General features: G+C 41.5%; 1 protein-coding gene across 1 annotated transcript in view; it reads right to left on the bottom strand.

Moving 5' to 3' along the window:
- Positions 1–1,295: 1,295 nt before the first annotated feature.
- Positions 1,296–16,095, bottom strand: part of jam3b (junctional adhesion molecule 3b) — a 43,543-nt gene continuing 28,743 nt past the window's right edge. Inside the window, exons 2-9 of the mRNA XM_085173962.1 lie at positions 12,304–12,372; positions 12,094–12,207; positions 11,857–12,009; positions 11,123–11,325; positions 7,112–7,211; positions 6,858–6,987; positions 6,718–6,772; positions 1,296–5,020 (exon numbers count right to left, since the gene is read on the bottom strand). Of these exons, the coding sequence (XP_085030088.1) occupies positions 4,985–5,020; positions 6,718–6,772; positions 6,858–6,987; positions 7,112–7,211; positions 11,123–11,325; positions 11,857–12,009; positions 12,094–12,207; positions 12,304–12,372 (860 nt within the window). The 3' untranslated portion in view covers positions 1,296–4,984. The remainder of the gene's footprint in view (positions 5,021–6,717; positions 6,773–6,857; positions 6,988–7,111; positions 7,212–11,122; positions 11,326–11,856; positions 12,010–12,093; positions 12,208–12,303; positions 12,373–16,095) is intronic.

The raw sequence follows: 16,095 nt of genomic DNA, 5'->3' as shown, positions 1-16,095 counted from the left end.
CGTGTAAAGGTCAGCCTGCTGGTTCTGAGAACAGATCTTCCTGCTGGTATAAATGAACCCCCGAAATGTAATCAAACTGCTGTTCCACTGACAATAAAACTGTAAGCAGCCATGTTTGTGGAACGTGTTGAGTAGTTTTGTGCACTGTGTCCTGCACACAGACGGCAAACAGAGCAAATCAGACACTTCAGGGTTTTTTTAAAAAATATTTTTTTTATTAGTTTTAGTGTGAAAGTGTCAGAAATGATTAGTAGTTACCTGTCTTTGTTTCACTGTGCTGACCAGAATGGCTACATTTATCTGTGAGCTGTATTTTTAATGGAAGAACCATGTGGGACACACAAACAGTGTTTTAATATCTTAACCCATTCTCAGTTAATAGTAACACACTTACATCAGTTTGATAGTCTTAACAAAGGAAATTAAGAACAAACTTTAAGGTTCACAAGTTTTAGTGAGTTCAGGTTTATTATCTAAATATTTAAAATGTATCACACACACACACACAACAAAACTTAAGATTTTTCCTTCATAATTATTTCCTAGGTCTCGTGCACTTCTTCCATTGTGGGTTCATGGTACTTCTTGTCATACTTCAATTTTAACTTGTTTCAGTGGTCCTCGTTCATCATTTGATCCAAGTAAGATCTCTGTGTGTTTGCTAAGAATTTTGAAAGACTAACTTAACACCATAATTTGCTGGTAGAGTTACCAGTACAACTAACCACAGATGTGTTTCATCCTATTAACTGTTAGATGAGTAACACTGACTCACATGCTGCATGACTTTCAGAGCAGCGTTGTGTGCTTTGTTCAGTGAATGACCTGAGTGTGCTACATTTAATCATAATTTGAACACAGGGCTTGCTGCCTTCTTAAAAAGTAGGTATTTTTTCATCCTTCTGCCTGACGATAAAGCCAGCACTGATTGATTTTACTGTGAAATAAATCAAAGTGTTCAGTAGCTGTGATGCAAAGGACAATATATTATCCTCTCCAGGCTCATTGATTTTAGTGCTCTTTATCCAGGAACCTGCTGCCAGTTGGCACAGTCACCAGAAAGGAACAAGAAGGCTTTTTGCAGTGTGGAAAGTGGAAATGGCTTAACTCCCACTAATAGATTATGGCTTTAGATCAACAAAGAGCAGTCGGTGGGATATTGGATGGACCAATAGGATTTCTGTGAACAGTGGGGGGACTGTTGGAGGATTGGAACAAGCAGGGAAATGACAAGACTGGCAGTGCAGATCTAGAATCCTCACTACACACACCATAAATAGAAAAGACAAAACACCTTTGTGATATTAGAAGTGAGTTTTATTAATCACAAATAGAGTGGTTCTAAAATGAACAAAAAATAACCCAAGCAGGCCCCAAAAAGACATTCTGCTGCGTGTACATTTGGATCAGAGGATCAGATACGCTGTATATCAGTCTCCCAGCAGAGCTGGATCACTGGAACACAGCCATCCTTAAACTGAAAGACAGCACAGAGTGAACCTGCCAGTATAACCTCCACCATCACTGCCTGCAAACAGCCTGCAGACACACTCGCTCAGGACTCCCCGTCGAGTCAGTGCAGGCCTGTGTAAAGATGCGATACAAGACTTCTTTGCTGTTTGTGAGCTTAACTGTCCATGAACTCTGGATTATAAACTTCACTTACATCTTGCAGAGTCCCAGCTCCTCTATCATTGAATGGGTCAGCTCTTAATTTCATCTTCCTTTCTTGTAGATTGGTGCCGTTCTTAACGCTACACAAGGTTGGCGTTTCCCGACACCAACTGCGCCCCCTCGTTTTTGTATAGGGTAAATGTTTAAACCCGGGATGTCGGACTCATTTTACATCAGGGGTCACACTTTGGTCTTAAGTGGAGCAGACTAGTAAAAATTCCCTTTCTGTAAATGTAAATAAGTGTAGCTGCACATTTAATCCCTGCAATATCTCAGTGTACAAAAAAGACGTGCAATTGCACCAGCACGTCTCAGTTTTACTACATGATAAAGAAATGCTGCTCTGTGTAATAAAAACACATGCTAGCATGACTCTTTGGGCTTAAATTGTAAAAAAGCAAATGTGTAAAATGACCTTTGACCAGACTGTCCTGGAGAGGAGCAGGTTTTTGTTAATTCACAAAAAATGTCCAGTTTTACTTACTTCACCATGGATACAGGCTTTTGTACTTTAGATAGTGGAAAAAAAGCAGCAACTTTTCTGTCATTTCATTATTTATTTATTACTTTGATGCAGTATGAAAGTTGTGGGGAGGTCTTCACCCCTAGGACAAGCTGCAAAATTTAAGAAAATACATTTAAAAGTCCGAAATGTGTGAAAGATGTCCAGCGGGCCGGTCTTATGACCCCGAGTATGACACCCCTGGTTTAAACATAGTGTTGTGAAGACCTGAAACATTTCCCCGCCAGCACAGAGAATAAATAACATACACAAAATAAAAAGAAAAAAGTCAGTACTGACTAAATTGGTCTTTCAAATTTTCTTCAGGGATTTTATTTTGAAATACCAATCAGTGTTAGAAAACCTGGATAAAGACATTATAAACCAGAGCTCACAGAAACCGCCCTGCTGTGGGTTTCAATCTTATGTTTTTTTCTAATAGTGCTACATGTCTTTACTAAAAATAATTCCCACAATATAGAGGCACTATTATTTTTTCACTTCAACGCGTCTACAGCTCCAAATCTATGTAAAAAGCTATTTACAAATTTGCAGATATGTAGGGGAGTGGAGACTTTTGGTGTCATCATTCCTCTCAAACGCCGCGCTTGTGGTTAAAGAAAAGGAAAAAACACGAAGCCGTGACTGCACGGCAGAAGCTGGAGGTGGGACCGTGCACGTGAAACCGCACTAGTCTGAAGCCTGAAGGCACTTAAGAGGAATGAACTATGCACAAATGACGAGGTGAAATGTCTGATTCTCACCACACCGTGCAACTGCAGCAGGACTCATTTGTGACCTTATTTGGGCTAATAGTACGCTTCCACAGTGGAACACGTTAGATTTAGTGTTGATGTGCAAATGACCGGCAGATCGTCTCTACCACGACTGATAATTGGTTAACATTTGACCGCATTTCCTCTGTTGAAAACCTCGAGCACAGCTGAACAAGAGATTCTTCTCATCTGCATGAAGGTTACGCGAACACTAACCGACATCAGCTGCCTTTAAAAGTCTGGTTAGAGAGCGAACACTGAGGGAGAGAACTGTTTGTTCTCAATGCTTTTAAAAAACCGCCTCAAGAAGCTCTCGCTCACGTGTTCCGAATGATCTGATAAAATGTTACCCTTCTTTCAGTCCTACACATGGAAAGAGTTTCATATCGCCTCAAACTGGAGTTTTGAAAACATTTTTTCACTTTACATGATTTTGCGAAAGAGAAAAAAAACAAAACAAACAAAAAACACCAAATAGCTATTTACAATTAGTACAAGCGTTAACCCTCCAGACCCCCGACGGCCGAATCTCACTGTAACACTGCTGTCAGCTCAGCTCTGCTCGCCATCAGCTTTGCTCAGAAAACCAAAAAGCTTCAACTGAAACCTGAAAGATTTATTTTTCTCTCCAATTAAAACATCCAGTCGCTAAACCCAGGAATAAACCAGATGCAGGTCTGTCGTCGTGTCGTGCGTTTCGCTCTGTTCTCCACCCGGCTTCAAATCTTGCTGAAAGGTCTGAGACGCAGAGCTTTGAGCCTGAACACGGTCTTTTATTCTGAATACTAAATCACTAGCGCAGTTGCTCCCGGGACTCTTCTAAAATGTGCTTTTGCACATCTGGTGAAATCAAACACACAGTTGTGAGTAAGCCACTGGCTCACAGCTGGAACACAAAGCAGCTGTGCCATGTATAGAAGTAAACACAGCATGTGGTCTACCTCATGTTGTTGGGACTTTCAGTACCAGCTGAAGATTGAGTAGTTTAAATAACCCGCTAACAGCTTTGTCTTGATTATCAGCAGAAACTATTTACTTTGTCAACAGTCCACAATCATTCTTGTCTATCTTCTTTCGGAGTCTGGAAGGTTAACATACAAACCCTGTATTAATATTACTATGATTAATATAGTGAAGAAATCTACATATGTATGACAGCTACACTCGACAGCAACTTCAATATATACAAGATTAACAGCAAGCAGAGAAGGACACTTAAAATCAAGAAAACGCAGCACTGATCGTGTACAGTGTTTCACAGCATTTGACTGGCACTCTTCAAAGCATCTTACTAAGACTATCTACAAACATCAACATGGAAGTCTGTCATGACACAAGCTGGACAATCCCAGCCGACAAATTCAATATGTAAGACCGCCGATATGCTACTACGAGCCAATTTTCACTTGTTTCTTTCATCTGCAAAGGTGTAAATGCTTACAACTTTATGCAAAGGGGGTTGTGTTACATCATCTCTTTTAATCCCACCCCCGAAAACAAAAAAAACCCAAAACATGTTAGTCATTTACAAATACTTAAAAAAGTAAACCTTTATATATAGGCATTTTAAAATATATTCCATCAAAAATAGTCTGACAAATTTTAACAGTAGAAAAGAAATGTTATAGAAATGACAAAAGGTTTGAAACTGAATGCTGCCAGCAGACAGAGCTGTCATGATAGACTGACTGTTCTACTGGACACAACAAACATGTGACTCCTGCTCGCCGCCTGCTGTAGAGTTTAAAACCATGCAATCACTGTAACTGAAGAACGCCAGAATTTAGCAAAAGAACTCGGTTGAAGATAATAAAGTTAAATGAATCTCAGTCCCTATGCGCATACTATTTTTTTTTTTTTTACACATTGTTGTCATATGAAATCCCACCACATTTGGCAAGCTTGTGTAATTGGATTTCAGGCATGCTGAGAGCTCGGTGCACGAACTGCGGCAGCTCCGTGGTCGGGCAGTGTGGAGGGCAGACCCGTGTGTCACAGCTTTCACTCAGCACGACAGCCCCCGTCGTCTTTTTCAGATCACAAACGATGACTTGTGTCGGAAATCCCCCTGCAGACAACGCGCAGGAAACAACTCATCGTTATTACATTATCACACGGCGCTAGAGCGCCATTTTTTCCACGCTTCTCCTCTCAGATCTTAACCCTTTAAGACCTACCATAGAACCAAGTCCGCCAGAGCTTATATTATATTTTTACATGCTGTGGAGCCATTTTTGGGAGCATTTCAAGTTGCTATACATCAATACAACAATTACAGCCTAAATTTTAATAATATGTCTGCATTAAGTGCATAGTAATTACATAAATTGCAAAAAAGTGCAATAAACTACAAAAAAATTGAAAATCGTTTTTGTTTTTTTAACATATATTTCTAGTTAGAGAAATTTAAGAAGCTTATCCCTCAAAACTGTAAATACAAAAAAGTTGCACAAAATAGTTTCCCACCACAGGAAATTTATTTTGAGTGTCTTCATAGTTTTATTTTTGAAATACACCAATTTAAACCAAAAATAAACTATTTCCAGCAGTGCAATTTGAGTCCTAAGCATCCCAGAAACGACACAGAAAGTCATAAAGTCAAACATAACTTTTAAAAACACCAGTATAGGCTCATTGAGGCCTTGATGGTAAAAAACTACATTTCCGCAAAATGACGTCACTTCCGGTTTCGGGCAGGTCATGGTGGACATGCGATAGTTCGCGCTGACGTCTATTCCAACATAGGAAGTGTTATGAACAGCTGATCGGATTGGCAAAGCGTGTTTCTGGAATATTATGTTTTTGTTGCTGCAAGTGCTTTTTATGCAGTTTTTGCAAAGCTGTATGTGGAAGGAAACTGTGACCGAGGACAAGCTGATGGCATAAGATGTAAGTACAACTCCTCCGGTTTCATATGCAAAAAAAATTATTGCGCTAGCTCACGTGGTTGCAGATCTACCGGGATTTAAAAGTAGTTGCGCAAAACGGAGCGTGCCCAATCTGACCGGTTTTAAAGGGTTAATGTCCAGGCTTTCTGCAAGTTCGAGATTTTTTGGACTTTTTTAATGCTGCATAATAGAAAAACAACATTCTGCCAGCTGAGGGGAATTTAAGTGAGACAGGTGTCGGAAAACAAACTCTTTTAGTCGACTTCGACATCAGCGCTGCCTGCCGTGAAATGATGGCTCTCATTGTTCCCAGCAGACTCCCGTGTTCAGTGTTGCTGAGCCGATACCTCACACAGAGTCTGAATTTAACTTTGCAAAGGTTCTTCAAAAAGTAATATGATGAGGGGCAGAGAGGGAGAGAGGCCCTGTTTTCTCTGTTACAGGCAGCAACACGATGCTAAATATTTGGGTGGCTGTTGCTTTCAGACCTGTGCAGACCTGGAGACTAAATACAGCAGCGTAGTCACCGCTGTCAGCATGCAGCACACTGTAGTTACAGTTACAGCCGAGTCCTTCAAATGAACGCTTTGAGAAAGCATAAGTAGTAATACTTTCATTTCTTTTCTCCAATCTTTGAATTTAATTGATGAATGAATTAGTGACAGAAACAAAGTTTGTCTTTGGACACTTTTTTACTCATTTTCTGTCCAGTCCTTGTACCTGATCACTTTTATTGATACATGAATCATTCAATCATAAATATTAGCACCTACTAGAGCAGTATAACAGACTGCATTTTCACTTTTTTTTGCAATAGACGTTTAGCAACAAAATGCCTAAAAATACAAACGGCCACACAGCCAGACTATCTACTAACCTCATCCTCCGTCCTGACGTAGTCCACTCCATCTCCTTTAGCTGGGACTTTGTAACTAAAACACACAAAGCACATCCGGTTTTTGGGCGACATGTGGAAGTGGTGCTGGTTACAGTTACATTAGTAGTCTGGGATCTTACTTGTTCCCCGTCTGCTGTTGGCTGGAGAAGTAGCCTTGTTTGTAAGCACAGCAGATGCCCACCGTTATACATAAGAGCACAACGACCACCACCAGCACTCCCAGGATGATCCCCACTATGTCAATATCATCTGTGGAGTTCAAATGCGAGTAAAAACTTAAACACTGACGTTTGGATTCCTTTCAACAAATCTAATACGATCTGCATTCAATAAACACAACAGATTTATTTCCAAAGGAAACATGCATACTTACACACTTCCATCTTCTGGGGTGCACACTGAGTGTGCCCTGCATCATTCTTCGCTCGACAATAGTACTCGCCTGCGTCTTCTTTCCTGACTGAAATGAACTTCTGTGTGAGACAAAAGACAAACCTCTGCTTAATGCAAACTCTCAAAGTCTTTTTTTATGCAGACGTTTTATTCTAATTAATATAATAGATAAATATAGGTGAGTGGAACTACGCACAGGCAGGATGCAGAGGCTGTTATAGAGGGAAACAACTGTAGTGACCGTTACTGTGAGCAGAGGGGACAGACAGGTAGAGATTTGCATTGTGCAAATACAGAGACGGTGCCATGAGCATGTGAAGAGATGCAAGATAGGAAAATTACACAGACTGCTGTCTGCTGCGCACTTTGGATTCAGCGAAGGAGGAAGTTACAGCGACATCTTACACATATATATAAAATATTCACCCTCGTCATACAAGTGAAACTTTACATTTAAAAATGACCAGTGTTGGTCAAGTTACTTGAAAAAAGTAATCAGTAACTAATTACTGATTACTTCCCCCAAAAGTAATCCCGTTACTTTACTGATTACTTATTTTCAAAAGTAATTTATTACTTAGTTACTTAGTTACTTTTTAAAAACACGATTTACAACCTGAACAGGTGATAAAGTGATAGATCTTTCAGCCCAATTCTACTTTTTCTGCATAATCATCATACAAAATGTAATCAAATGGAAAAGTCTCTTTTTAAAACTTGTTTTATTAGTTTTAATCTTTTAACTTTATGCATCAAGCAAAAATTTAATTATATGCAACATTCTCTGACTGGAAGAAATTTGTTTAACATTTAAACTTATTTTCTGCACATTCCAGCACATAAAATATATATTTTCTTGTGTTTACACTCAGTCTTTCAAATAGATGCAAGTAAAACACAGCAGAAAATAAATAAAATCAAAGACTAGCGGTCCTGTTGCTCTATTTTCACCTGTAAAGCAGGAGTGGGGTAGGCGGAGGTTTACCCTGGTGCAGGTGTGCAGCGGTCAGTGGAAGAATCCGCGAGTTTCTCTGTGAGTTTCCCATTATGTCATTGTGCACTCAGAGCTTGTTTAGGGTTTTTTTTCGCTGTAAAAAGAAGTTTTCTTCCCACGCACAACGGACACTAATGTTTTTGTCACTTTTTATGGAATCAAACTCAAAGTAAGGTCAGTACTTCCACGCTTTAAACGCTGCACGCTCATACTCTCTCTGCACTCGATATATGATCCATTGTTGATCTGCACACAGCTGTTGTCACGAACGTCGCACTCGCTTACGTCACTGTCATGAGACATTCTCGCAAAAAAATCACGGTTTTAGTAACGCAGTAACGCAGCGTTCCTACGGGAAAGTGACAGTAATCTAATTACCGTTTTTGCAATAGTAATCCCTTACTTTACTCGTTACTTGAAAAAAGTAATCAGACTACAGTAACGCTTTACAAGTAACGCGTTACTGCCCATCTCTGAAAATGACTGGGCTTCTTTTGGATCATCAGTGTGTGGTAACTGCACGGACATTCATGCTCCTTAAGTTACTCTAAACATTAAAATGATCAAATACAGTGGGGCAAAAAAGTATTTAGTCAGCCACCGATTGTGCAAGTTCCCCCACTTAAAATGATGACAGAGGTCAGTAATTTGCACCAGAGGTACACTTCAACTGTGAGAGACAGAATGTGAAAAAAAAATCCATGAATTCACATGGTAGGATTTGTGAAGAATTTATTCGTAAATCAGGGTGGAAAATAAGTATTTGGTCACCTCAAACAAGGAAAATCCCTGGCTCTCACAGACCTGTAACGTCTTCTGTAAGAAGCTTTTCTGTCCCCCACTCGTTACCTGTATGAATGGCACCTGTTTGACCTCATCATCTGTATAAAAGACACCTGTCCACAGCCTCAACCAGTCAGACTCCAAACTCCGCCATGGCCAAGACCAAAGAGCTTTCGAAGGACACCAGGAAAAGAATTGTAGACCTGCACCAGACTGGGAAGAGTGAATCTACAATAGGCAAGCAGCTTGGTGTGAAAAAATCAACTGTGGGAGCAATCATCAGAAAATGGAAGACATACAAGACCACTGATAATCTCCCTCGATCTGGGGCTCCACGCAAGATCTCATCCCGTGGGGTCAAAATGATCATGAGAACGGTGAGCAAAGATCCCAGAACCACACGGGGGGACCTGGTGAATGACCTGCAGAGAGCTGGGACCAAAGTAACAAAGGTCACCATCAGTAACACACTACAACGGCAGGGAATCAAATCCCGCAGTGCCAGACGTGTTCCGCTGCTGAAGCCAGTGCATGTCCAGGCCCGTCTGAAGTTTGCCAGAGAGCACATGGATGATACAGCAGAGGATTGGGAGAATGTCATGTGGTCAGATGAAACCAAAGTAGAACTTTTTGGTATAAACTCAACTCGTCGTGTTTGGAGGAAGAAGAATACTGAGTTGCATCCCAAGAACACCATACCTACTGTGAAGCATGGGGGTGGAAACATCATGCTATGGGGCTGTTTTTCTGCCAAGGGGACAGGACGACTGATCCGTGTTAAGGACAGAATGAATGGGGCCAAGTATCGTGAGATTTTGAGCCAAAACCTCCTTCCATCAGTGAGAACTTTGAAGATGAAACGAGGCTGGGTCTTCCAACATGACAATGATCCAAAACACACCGCCCGGGCAACAAAGGAGTGGCTCCGTAAGAAGCATTTGAAAGTCCTGGAGTGGCCTAGCCAGTCTCCAGACCTCAACCCCATAGAAAATCTGTGGCGGGAGTTGAAAGTCCGTGTTGCTCGGCGACAGCCCCAAAACATCACTGCTCTTGAGAAGATCTGCATGGAGGAATGGGCCAAAATACCAGCTACTGTGTGTGCAAACCTGGTAAAGACCTATAGTAAACGTTTGACCTCTGTTATTGCCAACAAAGGTTATGTTACAAAGTATTGAGTTGTATTTTTGTTATTGACCAAATACTTATTTTCCACCCTGATTTACGAATAAATTCTTTACAAATCCTACCATGTGAATTCATGGATTTTTTTTTCACATTCTGTCTCTCACAGTTGAAGTGTACCTCTGGTGCAAATTACTGACCTCTGTCATCATTTTAAGTGGGGGAACTTGCACAATCGGTGGCTGACTAAATACTTTTTTGCCCCACTGTAAATGTAAACACACTGATATCAGTGATTTCAAAGTGAACCGTAAAGTAAAATAAAAGCATCTGTTGAGTTTGTGCCCACCTCTCACACACACTTATAACGGTAAGAATAATTCTCAGACAAACTGTCATCTTCATACAGTTACCGTCACCCATTTTCCAAGTGTTAAAAAAGCCCGAACGTCAAAGTACAGGTGTTAACACTGCAGTTGGATTAGGTGTCTAAATACGTCGAGAGTGCAGGAAATGATCACGATGACATGATCCAAATATTTAAAATCAAACTTGGACTGAATTTAAATACAACTGTTTAAGAGATTAAGGTATTTAAACCTGTAAATATTAGTAGAGTATTACAAAGAGTTTCCAGCTTTTTAAAGAGAATAAAGCTGACACTCCCCTTCTAAACTATTTCACCAGTTCCAATCTCTGCATCAGTTGGCTGCCATTCCTCTCCCATGTGGAAATAGCAAAGGAGTGATTACTGTGTTTACAGGGAGCGCTCTAAAAATAACGAGATAAGAACAGTAGAAAAAAACATTCCTTAAACCTCCTTAGTTTACAGCACTGTCGTCCAGCACGTTCACTTAAAGACAAACGGTGAGCGTGTGTCACATCTTCGCTGTGCTGTAAAGCAAGAGAGAATAGAGGAATGTGCAAACGAGGACAGCAGATTCCCCTCATGGCTCAAGCCCTCTCACGCCATCAACTGTCTCCCCAAAATATCTGCCTCCACCCCTGGGCGTCAGGCCACCGTCCCTGCTGCCCCGCCCTTGGCCGCTCATATCTGCCCTTGTCCGAGCACACGCACACACGAGTACTAACCAGAGTTCCTGTTTCTGTACTGAGCGTGTACGAGGAGTTGAAGAACTTGACGCTGGTCTTTGGGTCGTCGGGGATCTCCTCCATGTTCTTGAACCACTGGTACTGAGACTTGGGGAAGCCCTCCTCCTCCACACAGCTCAGCTCAGCCGACTTCCCCAAAGGCACCGATTTCGGGACGCTGCACTTTGGCACGACTGGCTTCACTGTGGGGAAACAGAACATACGATGACTGTCGCTGTAGCGAGTGTTTGCACAGATGGGCTTTTCTGCTCCGTAAACAACGGGGAGAAATAAACCAACACGATCGACACGCCGCTGCCGGCTTTATGACTCTGAAGGTTAATGTCACCCTGACCCCGATGTTCGACTGGACTGCCAGGATTGACAGGGAGTGGACGGGAACGTGATTTTCGCTCCATGCCAGAAAACGCCACCAAAACACGCGGCGCTTGCTTTCTTTAGCACTGCAATTCCGAGCAGATGCAGTTTCAGAGGTTTCCTTTTATAACCTAGAACACGCCTTTGCAGCTGGGCAGGTCTGGTCACAACGCATCCTCACATGTATGCCAAAGGGTTGGTGCAACCTACAACGCGGTTTCATCTTACAGCATCCGACGTGCGAATCGTTGAGCGAGGTCTGTCCTTTTGAGGGCGCAATAATGACGTGCTTTCTGTGTTTAGAAGCATTATCAGTAAGAGAGAGAGTAATCAGTGGCACAGGCAGGTTAAAGTACCTCTTACAACCAGGTCAATCAGAATCTCATCAAAGGCCTTTTGGTCTTCTGCAGCAGTGACCTCACATCGATACTTGGCTGTGTCTGATCTCGTGGCGTTGGTTATCAGTAACGTGGCAGGTTCTCTGATCACGGCTCTGTTCTCAAGGTCACCTGCCAGAACAAAAACACAGCAAAGGTGAATATTTGAAAATATGTAACATATAGAAACTATACACAGACTACTTCATGTATTACCATAGATCTTCTTGTCAAAGTAGACATAGCTTGGCCCCCCGCTTGTTATCTTCTTCCATTCAATTCTGGGATTGATTGTGGAAATAGACTCAATCACACACGATAGCTCAACTTCTGTAAGCAGAGAAACAGGAAGTGATACGAGGACATTAATTCAAGATCGATGACTGGTTTGTAGTTTTTTGAGGGTCGTCAGTCTCGAGCTCTTACTGTCGAACTCATTTGTCCACGGCGAGGCATTATTTGTCTTCAGCACGACTGCTAAGACGCTCAGGTAGCCTGCAAAGCAAGATGAAGACGGCAACATGACTCTCCAGACTCTCATGATACAATACCAGCTGATGCTGGGCTTGTTTTTAACACTCCACTCATCTTAAATTTCACTGACACAATAAAAGGGAACTTAAATGTCAATTCCTACAAAACTGTGATGATCTAAACATAGAGGCGCTATTTGCCCTCGTTCTGTTAATATCTTCCCTTTTTAGTTGTATTGGTTAAACCACTGTGTGTGTGTGTGGGTGTGCTGTTTCTATGCAAAGCGCGGGGAGGCATGTGCCCTTTTCAGGGCAACCTCACCAAACCAGTAGGTCAACAGCTTGCTGAGCCCTCCTCTCTCCCTCTATGCATGCTTCTACCTTCCTCTCTCTCTGAGCCCGATGCTGCCAGTGTTGGACTAAAAGTGCAAACAATGGGCCATGGATGAATCATCTCGACAGCCTTTGGTCAGCAAATTAATTCACACAAAGTCATTTCCATGTCAAAGTTAACTTACCAGCCTGCTCTGCAAAACACTTGCAGGGAGATAAAATGATGGCCTGGCTCATGGATGCAGAGTCACCAATAATCTATTTTTACTAAATTTGTTTATTGAACAAACACTATCGAGATACTGCAATCATATTTAGTACTCCGGCTCACAGTAAACAGGCTACATAGAGTCCAGACATACAGTTGTGGTTATATACTCTCATAGGCATGAATATCCTGGTAATTTGGGCTTTTAATGATTTCTTTGAATTGTTCTGTTTTCTTCCAGGATGGAATGATTATACAGCTTTAATGGCTTTAAAAAATAAGATTTGGTTGCACAGGTTTGAATTTATTTTGGATTTTCTCAAATATACAGAATGGCCAAAGTATACAGAGACTCAAATATAGGCCTACATCCCTACTAATATTTTTTTAAATGTCCCTCAGTATGTTGTAGCTTTTTTCTGGCCTAATTCTAGCTGGATATTTGGTCCCTCTTCTTCGGCAGAATTGGTAGCACTCATTTAAATTGGTTGGTTTTCTGGTACGGACCTGGCTTTTAAGTGTAGTCCAGGCATTCTGGAAACTTAATGGTATCCATTCCAAAAGCAGTTTTGGGATTATTGTACAGCTGGAAGTCCCAGCTGTCACCATGTTTCACCGGCACAAAACAGTCCAAAAGTATGATGCACAGTGTTGCTAGGTTTGAAATCCTCATCTTTATGGAGGATGTGGCTCAGCTCATAGAGTGGGTCATCTATTAGTCGGAAGGGCGGTGGATTGATCGTTATATAAAAGTGCTTGTAGATCAAAGTACTGTAAAAATGTGTATGTGATTGGCTAAGAAGTAGTAGAAAGTGCTTCGAGTGTGCAAACGTACACTGAAAGGTGCAACGTTACAACTTTATTAGACCACTTTTCACAAAAAACACAAATATTTTACGAATCTGTTAAAAACTTGTGGAAAACTAAAAGTGACTGCACTAACATGTTTTTCTACTCAAATTTGAGCCGTCACGCACGACTTCTCTGATAAGTCTGAAATCAACACAACAATATTTAGACTTACTGCTTGTCTATTACAGCACGGTGAGCAAGCCAAATGCAGCTCCTGCCTTTCCCCAGTCTCTCCACCCAATCCCCTGTTTAAAGTATTTTTAAACCCACACCTAAAAGTTGCAGAAAATATTTACAGTTGGTGCAGTCTGTTACTAATTAGTGGTGGAAAGGGTGTTGGGCCTCTCAATCAAAGAAACCTGCTCAAACAGGGATAACGTGACCTCCACCAGCTGTCATCTGGATGCACAGCAGTGTGTAGGGTCACCTGCTAAAGCAGACAGGATAAGCTGATTAGCCCACAGTCTTCCCGGAGATCATAACAAGACGACAGCTTGTTTTTAGCTGCTGACTGTTATAAAACCTTGTCAAAAAAAACGGTTGCACCCATGTGTGACAATAAGCTTAATTCTAGGAGTCACGTTTTGTGCACCAGGCTCACACTGAGACTAAATATGGCTATTTTAGCATCGAGTACCATTATAGGCTACTAATTTTGCCAGGCTACGCTCATCATATGACATTTTACAGAAAAACCAGGATGATAACAGACAGTTCTTTAATTAGAAAACACTGTTTCAAATACTCCTTCACTCACATATTTGAACTGCTTTGAATTCAGCTTCAGGGTGCTGCTTTACAACTTACCCTGACCTCTTGGTGGAAAAATAAAGCAGAAAGGATGTCAAATGCATGCAGACTCACATTCAAAGCTATTTGAAGGAAAATGTTCAGCAGTACAACGGTGCTCTGGACTGTAATAAATATTAAATAAATACAGAGACATTTGATTTTTTTGCTTGTGTTACACAGCAACACAGAAGGCAAAGTTTGGTCCCAAGTGGGACAGAGTTGTCTTCACAACACCAAATAAAAAAAAAAGTTTCCTACAGCTCCAGAAAGTATGACTGAGAACTTCAACAAAGAGAAGCACAAGAGCAGAATTAGAGTATGCACTTTTTCACAGAAATGTGGTGATCCAGTGAAAGCATGTCGCCTCTTTAACTTGTACTCCACCGCGCTGCGTGCATAAAAAGGCTGTGTGCAGAGCAGAAATGCTTTCCAGCCTCCACAGTTACTGAGAGCTCCTCGTACCCGAGCTCGGCTCTTGTTATTTCATTTGATGAAGAATCACTGAAGGGTAATCTTTGCTTTACATGTGCAGTGCAACGGTGACTGAATCCACAGCTTCTTCATTCATGCATGCACTATATTTACTGACAAAAGTTTGTCCACGTAATGGAATGCCACTGCTTAATTCTGGTTTTAAATTTCAACTGCACTGCAAACTGCATAACCTAATACTGAATCCAAGCATGCCAGAATGGCAAGAGTCTCTGACGACGGTGTGTTGTAATAAAACCAGAAGTTCTTTGTGAATGATTAAAATTAAGTTATTTAGTTCTACGACTTTCCATTAAACACAGCATTCAGTTTCATCTACAGTTAGAAAGAGGCAATGAAGTCCCCTCCATTCCCTGACCTCCTCCTTATTTCAGACAGTATTAGTGCAGATTAGGTTCCTAAGTGAGCTTGACGTAGAGATAAAAAGCTTGAGAGGTCTTCTGTGGAAACAGCTGTCCAAGAATGCATATTAAACCCCCACTCAAACAGGCTGGCCTCTAATATAACGTAGCGTAGAGACCCTCCAATAATACAGATAGACCCCCTATGAGCAACCAAACTGCTTCCTATCAGCAAGAACGTCACAGGTTTTGACCCCAGAATAAAATAAAAGCCGAACAGTCCAACAACTGCTTTCTATCCTTTCAGCAAAGACTGCATCTTTCCCGGCTCTGTAACAGCGAGCCACAGCTGGACTAGCAAAGTATCAGGAACTGCTGACTGGGTGTTATGAGAGCGGTGTTTCCCATCTCTGCTCCAGCCTGTCTGACACATCCTTCCCTGATCATGCCAAACTCATCCTGTCTGTCTTCTGCCATCCCTGAATAGCCTCTCAGGTCTTCTTCTGCTCTCCTGCATCAATAAAGCCAGTGATAATTAGTTAGTTAGAGGTTCAGGTCATCATCATGAAAATGGGACGCAACTCTTACTCTATGTGTTATAGCTAAGCAGTGCATGACCGGGTCCGGGCGTAAGCTGGCTGTAATGTCAATTCTTAGCTTTTAAACCATGCAGGTGCTCAGTGACCTACATATGCAATTATTTTCTTTTTTGCTTCTTGGTTGGACA

The sequence above is a fragment of the Neolamprologus multifasciatus genome, chromosome 10 (assembly GCF_963576455.1).
Source record: "Neolamprologus multifasciatus chromosome 10, fNeoMul1.2, whole genome shotgun sequence".
Classification (NCBI taxonomy): domain Eukaryota; kingdom Metazoa; phylum Chordata; class Actinopteri; order Cichliformes; family Cichlidae; genus Neolamprologus; species Neolamprologus multifasciatus.
Note: the sequence above shows the minus strand (reverse complement) of the source record. Positions and strands in the feature narration are given on the sequence as shown.